This window comes from Clarias gariepinus, chromosome 25, assembly GCF_024256425.1.
Source record: "Clarias gariepinus isolate MV-2021 ecotype Netherlands chromosome 25, CGAR_prim_01v2, whole genome shotgun sequence".
Classification (NCBI taxonomy): Eukaryota; Metazoa; Chordata; class Actinopteri; order Siluriformes; family Clariidae; genus Clarias; species Clarias gariepinus.
The window spans coordinates 10838292-10854869 of record NC_071124.1 but is presented as its reverse complement, the minus strand read 5'-3'; the positions used below and the strand labels follow the sequence as shown (position 1 = coordinate 10854869).

Here is a 16578-nt window from a genome sequence, read left to right as displayed (position 1 = left end):
AGATTTCACAGCTTGACATAGAAATTTTACATACACAGCTTTTTTTTCACTCCAACCTGCCCTTTAGTCTATTAGCTTTAATCCTCCAAATGTACATAACGTAAGCAAGATAATAAGCAAATGATGTACTGGGCAAGTATAGAATGAACCAGGCCTGAATAGGAAATATGTAACTGGTCCATGAGCTTTATATTTTAAGGGTTTCGAATAAAAGTACTTGCTGAGTTGAGCCTCTTTATCGAATGGGGCCAGTTATTTAACTAACTTTGGAATTTGGATTTTAGTTTCAGTACTTAAAAAAGATACCCCATAATTTTCCTGAAATTAATATGAATGACCAACTGCCCAATTTAAAAAAGTAATTGCAGTCATATTTTGTTAGAAGACTCTAGCTCTATTACAGTCTGCATTTATTGTGGCCATTTTTTTATTGTGCTGTGACCAATTAATGTGTGAATATGATTCATCATGCTTCCAGTTTTTTCATTCACAATTTTAACTTTAATTTAACCCTTTACATTGTCGTCCTAAAATATGCACATTTCATGTCAATGAGTCATTTAAGAAAAAATACACTGATGGGATAATTTGGTCATTAAGTATAATCAAGAAGTCAAGCTAATTTAATTTTATTGACACAGTGTTGCCGAGTTTAGACCTGACCAACTGAAGCGACTGCAGATCACAACATTGCCTCCAGAGACTTGTACAGTAGCCACTATGCATGACTGGTGCGTCACTTATCTACTTCCCTTCTTAAATTGATGCAAACCTGGAAGAGGGCATCCTAGCAATTTATAATTCCAATACATATGCTGGTAAGCCGTTAAACCCTCTAATTTTTGATATTGGCAAATTTTAAATTAGAAACTATTATACAACAGATAATTTAGACCGAGTAATCTGATTGTGGTGATAGTTGAAGTGGTGTTACAATTACACTAACTGCCGGTTGGCAGCATGGCTGAAAGTAGGTTAGTATGGTCTATTGTACTGGAAAAAGAGGAAAGCAGCCGATTACCAAAACTCATTCAAACCAGTCATGGAAGCACTTTGAACAAGAAAACACTTCCTAAACACTGCCTCAATAGTAATTGTTTACCAAGCCATTATGAATTACCTCTGAACAAGCAGTGCTCGGTTTATGGCTAATGCGAACTACAAAGGCAAATAGATACGTACTAACATAAGGCCAAATCCCTAAATCCCTTTCTAACCCATGATCAAAGGCTTAAAGGATTATACACCCGGAGCCCATAACTTAGTTGATATTCTAAAGTGGACTAAATAGAAGTATAGTACTGAATTAGTAAAAGTAAATCTAGTTAGTTTCTTAGAACTGTCCACCACCACAAATCACCTTTTGGCTATACCCAACTGTTATGAATTAAAAACCACCATCAACCCTGTTAATTACACTATTAACAGTTGTCAACTGACAGAAACTGCTGTATAAAAACTGCGCCCTTGTGCCTGTGGCCACATCACAGGATTGCTGATATTCAGCATATTCCTTGTGTGACATTGATTAGTTCTAAACAAAAGTGGCAAAAATAATATCCAATTAGACATAAAAGAAACACAGCCTCATTCAAATTATTTCATCAGCACATGTTGATTTATTTCACTCCCATCCACATACAAATCAACAGACGTCCAGCAACATGTCCATTACAAATGACTTCAGTTAACATTAATAACCATATTTGAGGCTGGGTATGTAAATAAACCTGAATATCAGTAAAATGCGTATATTATTAAGTTAGGTCTATAAATGTACTTGCACTCATGCACAAGTGAACTGTAGACCATGTTTATTTTATCGTCGACTGGTGCTGCCTGATTTTCTCTTTCCTGCAAGAAGGTGTTTAGGTTTCAAGTCGAATACGTGTCTGTCCGATTCACCCTTTTTCCCCTGCCTGTTCATTCCCTTCTGAGAATTCTTCATCATAGTCTTCACCTTTTTCATCATCTGGAAAAATTAAAGAAAAAATGATGTTAGTCAAGTTACCACAACCAAGTTTCTGCACCAAGTGGTGCATCAAGTTACCACAATTACAGCACATGAAGGTCCTTCTTCAGTTTTTATAACCATTAGGAAAATGTAAGTAAGAACTTTCAGTATGCGGCTATTGGACATGTGTATACAGCATCTGAATCGAAGATTGCATTCCTAAACACTAATGTTTGACTTTTTTGTACATGACTAAAGAATATTTTATGTTGTTTGTACCCAATTAGACCACATTAAACTAAACTACCTCAAATTATATGTTCAACTTATCACACATTTCACAATGTCAAATATTTAAAACTATGGGCAAAAAATGATTTTAAGATACCTTTTGGACATTAACATGGGTCTCAAATATGTGGACAAGCAAAATGAGAAAAGATCCTCCCATGGCTTACTGCTCAGAGCCACCTTGGAGTACACCACTGTAATTTTCTCTATAAAGGACTATGCATTCTCTGATAAAGTAATGGATGTTCATTTTTTGGTATTAAAATATTTTCAGGCTACTAATTATTCAGGAATAGTCAGCATGCACCAGAAAAGTTGTATGAAACATTTTAAGCCAGTTTCATTGAAGTGGTCAGTTGGATAGTGGCAACATGGCTTGTTTATCTGGCATTGTTATAACCATAAAGGTTAACAATGTTATTTGTTTGTATTTTAGTGGTTACGGTGTTGGACTACTAATTGGAAGGTCTCAGGTTGAAACTTGACATGTGAAGAATTTCACTGTGCAGTAATGTATGTGTGACTTATAAAGATTTCGTATTTTGTTTCCTTTGTTTCACTGGGGTGGCTGGGCACGGCCTCTGGCACCAGTACTTTGGCAATGGATCTTTTGGGTGCTGCCGGTTGTTGTTGGGGACTCCATGGATTGGACACATTTATCACATGGGTGCTTGTTACGGATTGGGATCTGGGGAGTTTGGAGGCCGGGTTGGTGGCCTTGGGCTGCTTGCCTGCTGGGCCCCATGCACTGGATAGTAAATTTTTATCTTGGCCAACATTAACTGTTCTCAGCTATTTGTGATGCATTGGCTTATCTGTGGGATCGAACCAGTTTAACAGAGTATATACTTTTATTGCTAAAGAATAAAATGATGTATGTTTGTTAAACAAATTATCCGAATCTCTCACACACACAATTTGAATCAAGAGTAACGTAAAAAAAAAAAAAAAAGAAAAAAAAAGGCAAGGGGCATATAATTTTTCAGAGCACTGCATGAGACCTTTAAATCACCCCCTTGACCAAGTCATACAAGTTTTTCTTTATGACATTTAAAAATCACCCCCTCCCCCCAAAAAAGACTTTTTTTTTGGAAACAATGAGAATCTGTTGTGTACCTTTGCATCTCTGACTCCTGACTGATCACGTGGTTGTTTTGATGCACTCTGACTACGGGTACGTGAAGTTGGCACAACAGATGCTTCTCTCTTCCGCTTTCTAACCAGTGAACGAGACCTCTGCTGGGCATAGTGACTCTACAGAGAAAAAAGGATGCAAATAAGCCATACATTTAAATACAATTTATATTAAGGTCTGCAAACCTTGTTCAAATTCAAGTTTTTCTTTCCATCTAAAAAAAAAAAAAAAAAAAGACCCTAAACCAAGATAAATTCAAAGAAATCCATAAATACAGTATATAAAGACAGCACATTCTCTACTCCAAAAATCAGACATATGAAAAATGACATTGTTGTTGCATGCATAGAGAACAGTTTCAGTTACAATTTTAGAGGGAACTTAAAATTATTTTGTGCCCATCTCATAATGGACACCCTTTCTACAATGACAGGCGATATATACTGTTTGTAAACCATGACATCAGTACGATGAACAAGCAAATGGATTTCTTACATCATCTTTATTTGTCATGTCCAAACCAAGTTCTTCCATGTTTTTCTCCAATGTTGCTCTGTCCACCTGCACACAGCAACCAGCGCGAAACCAGATACCCATCAGATGACAATAAATGCACATCAAACACAGGTTGTCATTCAAATTAAATATACCAAATCTAGGTGTGTCATGAAGTGGAATGTAAGAAATGTGTGTACCAAGCAAAATAATATGTACTGTATAAGAAAAAAATATATTTGGACTGCCCTATTCTTACTCTAATATAAAACACATTTTGGCCAAGATTTAGATCACTTTGTAAAGACAGACTGACCTTCTTGACAGTACGGGGCATTCGGGGACCCTGAACATCTTTCTCTTTTGATTCCATAATCTTCAGCTTTCTCTTCTCTCGGATCTGTTTGGCCAGCTGACGAATTTCCTGCATCTCTTCATCCTCACTCTCTTCATTAGAGTCATACTCACCCGCCTGTTCGCGGAGCTCTTCCTCCTTTTCTAGATCAGTCAATCGCTAAGGTGGGAGAGAGACAGAGAACATGATTTACACATTATGTTGCAAGGAATATAAAGCACATAGGTCTACACCTATGCGCATTTGTAAACATCAGTCTTAACAGTACTTTCCACCAGGGATTCAGTAATACAAAGAATTACTGTTTATATTTCTCACCTTCATGATTTCAGGATCAATGTAGTCGGCAATGTTGTGTCCCTCCCAGATCTCAGGAATTTTATCATTCTTTTCATCAGCATTCATCAAGTCCCAGTATTCTAAAATTATATATACAGTACAAGAGATATTTTGGATCTATACACTTTAAAATAATATGAAAAACCTTTTATTTTTTAATAAAAAAAAATGAGTCTCAAATTATAAATTCATTACATGTAACCTAAAATATATATTTTCGATGATTACCGCTTCCAAGTCATAAAAATCAATAAATTCAACATTTCAAAATGTTAGAAAATTTAATTTTGAGTTTGAGTAAATTATTATTGCCAGCATAAATACTGCTATATCCCTTGGTCTAGTTTAGTAAATGGCAAAAGACTGCAGACTTGACAGTTGTCCAAAGAACAACTTCTCTTAACCCAGAGACAATGTCAGAAAATTTCTTTGGCTAAGGAGAAAAAGAACTGGACTTTTACTCAGTTGTCCAAAGTCCTGTTTTTAAATACAAAAACAATTTGCATTTTGTTTGGAAACCAACAAGAGTCTGGAGGAAGACATCAGAAGCACAGAATACAAGCTGCTTGAGCCAAGTGTGATATTTCCATAACAGTGATGATTTTGGGTGTCATCACCTGATGTGTTGGTCCACTGTGTTTCATCAAGTCCAAAGCCAACACAACCACCTACCAGCAGATTTTAGAGCTTTTCACATGCTTCAGTCTACTTTATGCTTCATGGAGATGCCAATTCCATCTCCATCAAGATGTAACACCTACCTACAGTGCCAAAAGTACCACTAAATGGTCTGCTGACCATGATATTACCGTCCGTGATTGTCAAGCCAACTTACCTGATATGAACCCTATAGAGAACCTATGGGCTATTGTCAAGAAGATGAGAAACATCTAACCTAACAATACGATACGCCTCGGCAGTGGGCTGATCACCTCCATACCATGCCACACTAATTCAGTAATTCATGCTAAAGGAGTATTGTAGCAAGAAGCATGTATTTAGTGCATAAATGATTTTATTTATTTATTTTTTTTAAGTTCTGTATTTTCTGTGTAAACACTTTTTTGACTGATCTTAGAAAATATTCTTATATTTTGAGGTACTGGATTTTACTGTACATTAAGACCAAAAAAGCTTGAAATATTTTACTTTGTAATAAATCTAGAATATACAAGAAAGAAAGTAAACTTTTTTTATGATATTCCAATTTTTTCGAGATGCGCTGTTTACATTGTCTAATGCATTTTTGTATTAACAGCTAAAATGAAACACCTCTATGAATGACAGGCTGTGTGCGAGTTGCTTACTCTGTAGGTCAAGTGTGTAATCGTCTCCAAGCTCCATCTCAAGGTCTCTCTCCAGTTTCCTCTTAGGAGCGTCAATCTCCATCGCCTTTCTGCGAAGAGCTGCTCCTTCAGGGATAAATGGTGGTCTTTCCTAAATACAGCAAGAGGTAAATTGGAAGAATTCAACTTGTTAAAATGTATAATTATAATAATATTGATATATTTTATGCAAATTTGAGTCAAGTAATTATATACAAGGTTATTCATTAATGCACTAAGGTACAACCTTTTTTTAACCCAATGACGACCACTTTAGATGTAGATAATAGATCACAGATTGCATTATGACCATGAGGTTTAACATGTATTAATCTGAGAACCTTGGTATCTCTCTTAGTTGGCATTGCAAGATGAAGTCTGTTCAGGACATCATGTACTTTCTTCCCCTTCATCTTTGTGTCCACACGGTGGGCCAGCAGCCTGTCACATGCCTGGAAACAGAACATCACCCGTTAAAAAAAAAACAAAAAAAAACACAAAACTGTTTCAACTCTCTGAAACTGTATAAATATTAAAAACACACACCAAAGATTTTACCTCATAAGTTTATTTATTTACAAATGACATTAAAATAAATGGCAAAACACCTGATACCGCCATTAATGACAGCATTTTGGCAAACAATAATTTAACACTTATTTAAATTTTATTTTTCACATACACAGTACGATATGCAGTGAAATGCTTACACGACCGCCAGTGATCTTAAAAAGAGATATTCTTTACTTTTTTATGCTCTTATTTAGAAGAGCTGTCTGTAATCTTAAATATCTAAAACACTACTGAAACCTGTAGTATTGCAATACTAGACTCCGTCTCCTTGTGGTAAGGATTCAGTAGCCCCCTGAGCTGTTGTCTCCAGTGTGGGACACCAAACAATATCGTGGAAATCTTACCTCTGTCTTTACTTGCATGACCCCCTCTTCTGTCAGTGTGCTGGTCTCAATTACTGGGATCCCCTCAGACACAAGATCAGTAAAGATTTTCTAGATAATTGCAAAAAAAAGCTGGCAGTTAGACAATTGGTTTTAATTGTGATACCATACTAAATTATAATATTTACTTACAAAAACTCAATCTTTCAATCTAGATTCATCAAATGTAAAAGAAAATTTTCAAGTAGTTTTTTTTTTTAATTTTTTTTACAATTTTGATGATTATGGTTTAAATACTGTGAATTTCTTTGTCTAGTTTATTGCATGTGTGTTTTGTGCTTTTATGCATCTCAGAAATATTACCAAGATAAGGAATTTATTGTCATTACATGATGCAGAAACAGTAGTTTTTGCCACTTCTAGGTTGGATTACACATCATCCCATACTATTCACACTGCACTGGCTCCTAGGGAAAGTTCATATTGATTTCAAAATACTACTATTGAACTACAAAGAACTAAATGGTCTTGCACGACAATACCCAAGTGAACTGCCAGTGTTTTATAATCCACTACGCCTAACTTCTGTCAAGAAGTGCATTACGCTCTTCGGTACCTAGTATTAAAAGGGACAGAACTTTATCTTATAAAAAGGGACAGAGCTTTATCTTAAAATGCATGAAAGTCATGGAATAGCCTTCCAATTAATCCTCGGGGCTCAGACAGTCTTAGGTTTGTTTCACTCTGCCTCTTCCTTTTCAGTTATGCTGTCATAGTGAGTCCTGCTGTAGGCCATGTTTCCACTCCGCACAAGCACTGTCTACAAAAAGTTGTGTACACCAGGGAGTTTTTCCTTACCACTGACACCCTGATCATCAGGGGTCCGATAATTATGATTTATACACATTTCCTGACACCCATGGTTCTCAAAGTGTGGGGCGCGCCCCACTAGTGGGGAATACAGACATGACAGATGGGGCGCAATGAACGGGAGGGAATTAGTGGAAAATAATAGGAAAGTACCTATTCTATTCATGCTTTTCTTTATTGACAATAAAGATCAGAAACTAAACAATCACACGCAAAGAAATGGATCATTAATGCAAGTAAATTAAAATAACATCAGAGAAAAAGTGGGACCATAGGGCAACAATAACGGTTTAACGTCGGCATGTTAATTGCAGAGGAACAATATATAAGGAAACATTCGGTATTATATATGTAATTTCATTTATTCCAATGTCTACCCTGATGTTTCTGTATTTTAAAGACAATGTAAAAAGGAATGTGGGTATCTTATTTGCAAGTTTATTTACGCAGCTATTGAATTCTGAGATGCGAATATTAAACTAACTTTACCGCAAAAGAGCAGGTGATTCAGCACTATCAGCCTAATCAACCAAAAGCCAGCTGAAAGGAAAACACGATGAAGCCTATGTTGCGCTTGGATCCATGGTGGGGATGGTGGGGCAGAGGAGTGACCTGTGTGTGTTTTGTGTCTTAAACCGCTGGCAGCAGACAGCATGAGACCCAACAAATTAGGAAGTCACGTTAATAAGCCACTCGACTTTGAAAGTGACGAAGTAAGCCTGTTATAACAATTGCACGTGTATTTTATTAGTTTTAAACTTGGTGTTATTTGATCGTATTTGTTTAGAAATTGATATTTTAATGAATAGTAAACTTGGCTGATTTCGTAATCATTTTGTTGACAAGTGGGGCTTGAAAATTCGCCCACCCCCTTAAGTGGGGAATGACAGAAAATGTTTGAGAACCACTGCCTTACACATTAGTAACTCATTTTCATAGTTTTTCTATGATGATTTTGTAACGCTGCCTTGAATTAATGAACATTGTTAAAAGTGCTATTTAAATTAAACTGAATTAAATTCAGTTGCCCTGAACAAGTATTGAGTGCATCATGATCCTCCAATATTTTTTTATAGAAGTTTAAGATTTCTGTCCACCAGATTTGTATATAGATACAGAGCAACATCATTAATTAGAGTTCATACATTTACTATTATTTTTTACATAAACTAACATTGGTTTAGTTTTTTTCTTGACATTAACTGTCCAAGTTAATTCCACAATTATAGCGTCAATAAAACAATCTCTAAAACATACAGTATATGCCACTGCAACTTACCTGATTCTCTTCAGACAGCTCACTGATCTTCTTCACATCACACTTATTGACCACCACAATCAGAGGCTACAATGCACACACAGATGTATAAAAATGCGCTTTTCACTTTATTCTCAAAATATTATTCTATATTAGTAAGTAAGTAGTGGACTAAAAACAAGACCTGAGCAAGAGCATCACATTAAGATTTGTTAATGCTAATTATTATGGTTGAAATAGACTATAAAAAAATACATCTCCTTTACATCACTACTCTAAAGTAAATAAAAATGGTAATTACTCTAAAAAGAAATAGACTTGATAGGTTTAGACCCCCCACTGTCAATCCACTCTCTGATATTTACAGGAACAACTTGGCCAGGATCATTCTTCATAGACGTACAATCTTCTTTAAAACACACGTGTACTATTCACATGCTTTACTGTGGCCAAAAGTCTCATCACTGTACTGTGCTTGAAGTCTTCTGTAAACGCAATTGGTTTTACGTCTTCATTCATAAAAAAATTCACCACAAGTAACAGTAGGTTTGTGGCTTTTATTTTTAAGTGTCAAATAATCTAACAATCTCTGTCTCTTTTCAGTTGGGAGTCAAATACTGTGCAAAAAATGTTCCTTTAAAGTTGGAGTTATTCTAATGTTACTAATTATAATACTGTGTTTGCATGCATGTGTGCGTGTCTGATTTTACCTTGTTTGCAAAAAGGGGTCTGATGTTGTCAAACAGTTCAAGCTGCTGTGAAAGTGTGTGCCCACACTGCTCGGAGACGTCCATTACATAAAGCACAGCGGCCCGCAGGTGGGCTAGTGCAGTGATAGCCTGCATCTCAATTGTGTTCCGCTCTTCCAGTGGATGGTCCAGGATACCAGGGGTGTCCACTACCTGGTGTTAAAAAAAAAAAAAAAAAAAAAAAAAGGTACTTAGGGTTACTTTATCCCATCTTAAATGCATCCTAAAAAGCCGTAAGCCGTAAAAAGCCATAAACTGAGTTGGAAAATTATTTTTTATAACTACAATACATCAAGGGGACACACATTCTACACTTATGGAAGGAGTCCTGGGTTTAACGGTGTAATCAGAACACTCAGGATACCTGTTAATGAGAGAGTAGAGTTAATCTTACTCTCTTTCATTAATAGGGATCCTGAGTGTTCTGATCACACATTAACTGGTAAATACAGGTGTAATATACGAAAGCCACGACTTTTTAATGCTTTCCATTAGTTGCATCATCACTAATACATTTATAAGTTAAAAAATTAAAAACTGTAATGGTTATCTGTGGTATAGGGGGAATTTTATCTGACAAACAACTTACCACAGATAACCATTACAGATTTTAATAAAAAAATGTTTTATTATTATTTAAAAAATTTATTAACTTATAAATCTTTAAGACGGGCTGTATAACATTTAAAACATGGTTGCATATCCCTTGATTGCAAAAACTGCATAAAATCAGCAACCCTAAACTGCTGCCTTGTTTTTTTTTTGGTGTGTTTGTTGATGTTTGTACTTCTCTTAGTTGTTTTATGTTTTGGGGGTTTCTCCTGTCCATCTCATCTTCAGAAAGTGAAAAAAAAAATGGGTTTTGGTTTGGTGATTGACTTGGCCAGTCTAAAATTTTCCACTTTTTCCCTAGATGAAGTCCTATTGTGCTTTATGCATCATTTTGCTGCTAATAATTCCAATTCGGTGGAATGATAATCTTGTATGTTGTAGATCAAAAGCAAATCCCTATTTTCCCCCACACTTAGGCCTTTCCCTTACTTACAAGTGGTTTCTTTCATTTTTAGGAAATTTCGAATTGTTGTCCTGGCTACGCCCAACACTTGCACAGTTTTTTTTTTCTTCTCTTTCAGCTTGAAAAATAGCTTGCCTCTTCCACTGACACAGCACTGTGCATTCTATTTGATCATTTTAACATCTTCAGTGCTCATGCTAAGAATAAACTTTAGACCTCTTTACTCAAATAGTCAAACTAACAGGGCACCCTTGGCAATATGCAGCACCAGGGAGGAGCTTAGAGCAACCCATTTCTGTGAATTGTAAAATTTTTTGTGTTACTATAATTTAGAATGTGGAAAATAAATACATTAAGCAATTATTTTCTAACTAGTGTAGCAAGCATGATCCCGCATGCATCTTGCAATCTTAAACCCATTTGTTCTGAGTACAGCAAATGTTCTAAAACTTTTTAAGGGGGAACTATAGTAACATTGTAAAAGGGATGGCACTCACCTGCCAACGAAGGTACTTGTAGTCCATGTGACCGACAAATAGAGATTTAGTGGTAAAAGCATATGGCTGCACCTCCACTTCTGCACGTGTGACCTGCATGAACAGGCGCATACACACCTTATAGCACAGGCAAACAACATTGTACACCCCAGTTCGAGTTGACTAGCAATGGGGTTGAAAAGTCAATAATTAACTATAACAAAACCTACTAAACAGGGTACCCTCTTTGTGCCCTTGGGATACATCTTATTACATGGGTAAAAAATGAAAAGCTACTCCCTGCATCAGTTAGAGTTAAACGTATTGTTGCCAGATTAAACAGTTTCTGGAGTAATTCTCCAGTCAAGTATTTAAGTAGTTAAGTATACTTATTTAAAAAAAAAATTATGACAGTTTTTCTTTTTGTCAGTTTATAGAGAATATACATTTATTTCACAAACCTTGTTGATGAAGCTGGACTTGCCAACATTGGGGTAACCACATAGCAGAAGAGTTCTGGTGTTTGGGTCAATTGTAGGTAGACGGGAAAGATGCTGACGAACTAAAACGGCAAATGCAAATAAACATTTATTTGTGATCATTAATGGCCTTTACCCATTAATAATATGACACAGCTGTTTTCCAGTCGGTCTTAGCTGGTTAAAAAAAATGAACTATGTGAGTGCAAGTACCTTGTTCAAGATATTCCAGACTCTGTTTCTGTCTCTTCACAATGGTGCACATGCGTCCCAGTGCTGCTCTCTTTAACTGCTTGCAGCGATACAGCGAGTCGCCGTACTTCATCAGTCGCACATAGTCTTTAGCAACACTACACACAATCATGCATACAGTCTATTAAATTTCCCTGTTATTCCAAAGCCCTTCCATTGACGTGCACAATAAAGAACGTGCCAAAAGAAATGTCAGTGTGAAAAAGCTTACTTATCAATCAGGTTTTTGGCGATGTTAATCTGACCCAGAGCAAGTTTATAATGATCCTTGTCGTACAACACATTCATCAGATCAGCATAGAAAGGGTGAATATCCTAGAAAAATGAAACCGAGGAAACAAAGAAAACAAAAGGAATTTACAGATAGACTGTTAATATCACACCATGACTTTAAGTAAACACAGGTACATAATAAAATGCCTCGAGTGCAGAACTCACGTCCAGTTTGGGGAAGTCCGTTATGATCTGTGATAGACGGTCATGGTAGTTTTGCTGTGTGAACTTAACCTTGCGCATGTAGAAGTGGCGAATGCGATGAATCTGATAATGCTTGTGAATGACGGTAGGTGTTTTCCGCTGCGTTTTGGACAATGTCAGGTCGATGAAGTCCTAAAGGAAACAAGAAAAAAAACATGGTGTTAGATTCACATGCTGATTGTTTTTCTCTATCACTACTTGTTATGCTCATTCCTTTACTGCCTCACAAACTACATGTCACATGTGCAATAAACTACAGAAAGATTAAAAATACACTGGTCAGGTGTATTTTATCCTTATCGAGGTCTGGACTTCACTTGATCTCTGAAGATATGCTGTGGCATCTGGCACAAAACTGTCAGTAGCAGATCCTTTAAATTAAGGTATGAGGTGGATGGATCAGAATTGTTTTTTAGCACATTTCATATACTCAATTGGATTGAGATCTGTTGTGTTTCTAAACCATTCTTGGACCATTTTTGCAGTGCGATTAGGGAATACTGTTTCCATGAAGGGGTGTACATGGTCAGCAACAATAATTATGTAGGTGCATAAGTTGCAAGACTTAAGATTTCCCAGAGCACCACACTGCCTCTGCCAGCTTGCTTTCTTCCCATAGCGCATCCTGATGACATCTACCCCACACATAAGTGGAGCACACACAGGACTGGGCAATAGAACGCTAATGATATATACTGCGATATACACTTCCTCGATAAAGAATAAAAAATTGTTAGATAGGATGGCTGGTTAAAGGAGGAGGCATTAGGAGACCCCTGTCTCAATTCGGGGGCCGCATCACTCAAAGGATGCATTTGGACGCTAATTATGTCACAGCATCATGACCAAGGCTGAGAAATTTTGAAGGCTTCTTCAAATGCAGCCTTCCTTCCCATGAAAACAGAGGGTGCAACATTGTGGCTTGTGTAATCTCTTCGACTTTAACTGTGGCATGGTTGCTGGGAAAACTCGAGATCTTGGGGTTTTCACTCACGGCAGTCTGAGTACAAGTAGGCTGTTCTTCATTTTAAACACCTGACTCAAATCAAGAAATGAGTGTTCAAAATTCCCTTTGCTCCCGTTTGTAATTACTTTTTAATAATTATAAAAAAAAGAACTTTATTAATCCCAGAGGGAAATTGCTTATTCTTGGTTACAGTTGATCACAATTGTTATCAAGTAGAAAGGAAAAGTAATAAATAACTTTTTAGTCCTAAAACAGTAAGTACCATATTGCACACAGTGGAATGTAGAATGCAGAAAAAGGACAACTACCCAGCAGTTTTAACAGAAGAAATGGGTTCATTAACATGTTTTATATAGTCTACAGACAGGCAAGAAAAAAAAAAACGTGTGACTGAGGCAAGTAATTTTTCCGCTATACTGGGTTTTATAGTTCCCCACCAGCCTAATCCCACTTGAACTCCTGTTTAGTTAAATTATAAACCTTAAGTTCTGACAGTGTACCAAGTATGCGTTAAACTGTGGACACGTTTTTAATTTAATAAAACTTTTGCAGTACTAGGATATCTGCCTGAAGTGTAACAGCGCCATAAGTGAAATCAAAACGTTAAGGAAAAGGCAACGTTATGAACAGTTATATGCTGGATTTAATAATCTACTTTAAAAATTAACTACTAATAAGCTACTTGCTTAATGTAAACAAACATTTGCATCAATATATATTAATTATAAAAGCTAAACTGAATATTTTTACTGAGCTTAGTTGATATGTTGACTGCTGAAGTGGTATAAATGAATTTTAATGCACTGGAGTTGTTTTAAGACAAAACTTCTTCACTTTTTCAATTTCTCATCTGTGATTCACTCTCCGAAAGCAGGTTAAGTAGAATAAGATACTAAGAACAATACGCAACCTTACAAAATATTATTTTTGTGTTGATAAGTTAGGCAAAGAGTTCTGCTGTACAGAAAGACCTGCATATGGGCTTCACCCTGAAATTATGTCACTGATCATATAAAAACTGATCAGCTTATTTTTTAGCTTTAACCTTTTAACTATTTTTAAAAACTACTTTCCCATCGCCAACGAGTACTAAGGCTAGTTAGTACATAAAGATGCACTATTTTATTTTATTTTCTCCCCAGTATATTGAAGTGAGTTTGCTGTGTTATGACCTGGAGCACAGGTAAAGCTACAGTGAAGAGGCCGTATGGAAAACACCAACTTAAATCACACAAGTCATTTAACACATATGTAATTAATAAGATATTTCATGGTGAAAATTTAGTATAAATACAAATCGTGGAAGCAACATTACTGAGCTGACAATGAAAACATCTACCCCTTTAAATCTTTCCTGTGTAACATATGTTATTCAAAATAAAACCAGACTATAATAATAATAATAATAATAATAATAATAATAACTGCTTTTTCAAAAAAACGACGATAATATTTTTTAAAGTCACAAATCGAAGCTGAAAGAGGCACTGAAACGCTCCAACACGAGTCGGTTAGCTCACAGCTGTAAGGAACGTAAGCTAACTTTGCTAACTTCAGCTACTTAAACGGTTGTCAGAAGCAGACACGTTTACAGTAAAAATAACAATACCAGGCATGTTACAAACATATCTTAGTTAAGCTAGTGTGTAAAAAGTTTACCTTTGCAGTGGGGACCACCATAATCTTTTTAAAATTGTAGAGCGCCATGGTGTCAGCGCACGTGCTGCCAGCGTTCACAGCACCGGAAAGGACCGAAGACAGGGACGACACCGAGTCAGCAAGAGTAGCACAGCTCCGCTCACACTGCCCTCTCGCGGCCACGCCGTAAAAACGCATCAAACGATCGAAATGGAAAAAGCTGACTTGCTAACTTTGGCTTACCTTAAAATTTTATTTATTATTCATTCTTATATATTATAACAGGCCAACACCTGCTAACATTTAGGAAACTTTACAAAATAAAAATTCTGAATAGAAAAAAAATATTAAATGAGATCTAGATAGAAAAAAGCAAGCAACGACAAATAAATTATTTTATAAAAACATCATACAGCAAGCAAAGACATACACTTTGTTAACAGGCTTTCAAATTCCCTCATTAAAAATGTTTACGGCTGAGCTGCGAACCATAAATGCAGCACAGTTCTTACTTCAGAAGTAAATCTTCTTTCTCTTAGGGTGGCTTTCAGGGGACCAAACAAGTAAAAGTCTGATGGAGCAAGATCAGGACAATAGTGAGAACATTTTAACACCTCAAAACGTAGTAGGTGGACGTGCATCGATCTGAAAGATTACAACGCCCTTGGATAGCAGCCTTCTGCGTTTAATCCCGAGTTTCGTCTTTAGCTCTTCAGTTGTTGCACCTTATTCCTGTTTATGTTCCAATACTGGCCCTTGAGAATCAGAAAAATGTAAAGATAGATTTTCCAGAATATGGTTGACTTTTTTACTTTTTCTTGGTTACTGATATTTGTTTAATACTCTGTCATTTACTCTCAGGCTTGTAGTGATGAATACATGTCACATCACCAGTAATGATTCTCTTTAAGAAACCTTTACATTCCTTAGAGTAATGATCCAAATTGTGTTTGCAGATAGCCAAAGACATTCGTTTTCGTTCTTTTGAGATTTGTTTCGGCACAAGGTATACCCCCAGACTCAGACAAGTGGGGCGTCCGTTTAAGCTCGCACCGCGGTTACAAATGAACTGATATACAGTCATGTGAAAAAATTAGGACACCCTTTGAAAGCATGTGGTTTTTTGTAACATTTTTAATAAATGGTTATTTCATCTCCGTTTCAACAATACAGATAGATTAAAGTAATCCAACTAAACAAAGAAAACTGAAGAAAAGTCTTTTCAAGATCTTCTGTAAATGTCATTCTACAAAAATGCCTATTCTAACTGAGGAAAAAGATAGGACACCCTTGCCCCTAATAGCGAGTGTTACCTCCTTTGGCTGAAATAACTGCAGTGAGACGGTTCTTGTAGCCATCTACCAGTCTTCGACATCGGTCTGAGGAAATTTTACCCCACTCCTCAATGCAGAACTTTTTCAGCTGTGAGATGTTTGAGGGGTTTCTTGCGCGTACAGCCCTTTTCAAGTCACCCCACAGCATCTCAATGGGATTCAAATCTGGACTTTGACTTGGCCATTCCAGGACTCTCCATTTCTTCTTTTTCAGCCAATCTTTGGTTGATTTACTAGTATGTTTTGGGTCATTGTCATGTTGCATGGTCCAGT

At 36.4% G+C, this 16578-nt stretch overlaps 1 protein-coding gene across 1 annotated transcript; it reads right to left on the bottom strand.

Annotated features, from left to right (window-relative positions):
- Positions 1–1596: 1596 nt before the first annotated feature.
- Positions 1597–15089, bottom strand: gtpbp4 (GTP binding protein 4). The gene is made up of 16 exons (XM_053487003.1): positions 14993–15089; positions 12328–12498; positions 12101–12204; positions 11851–11987; positions 11620–11720; positions 11180–11272; positions 9629–9820; positions 8940–9005; positions 6812–6901; positions 6236–6346; positions 5877–6006; positions 4549–4649; positions 4192–4389; positions 3876–3941; positions 3362–3499; positions 1597–1972 (listed from the first exon to the last, which is right to left on the bottom strand). Exons 1-16 carry the CDS (start codon positions 15038–15040, stop codon positions 1820–1822), a joined length of 1899 nt encoding a protein of 632 aa, XP_053342978.1. The 5' UTR covers positions 15041–15089; the 3' UTR covers positions 1597–1819.
- Positions 15090–16578: the final 1489 nt, after the last annotated feature.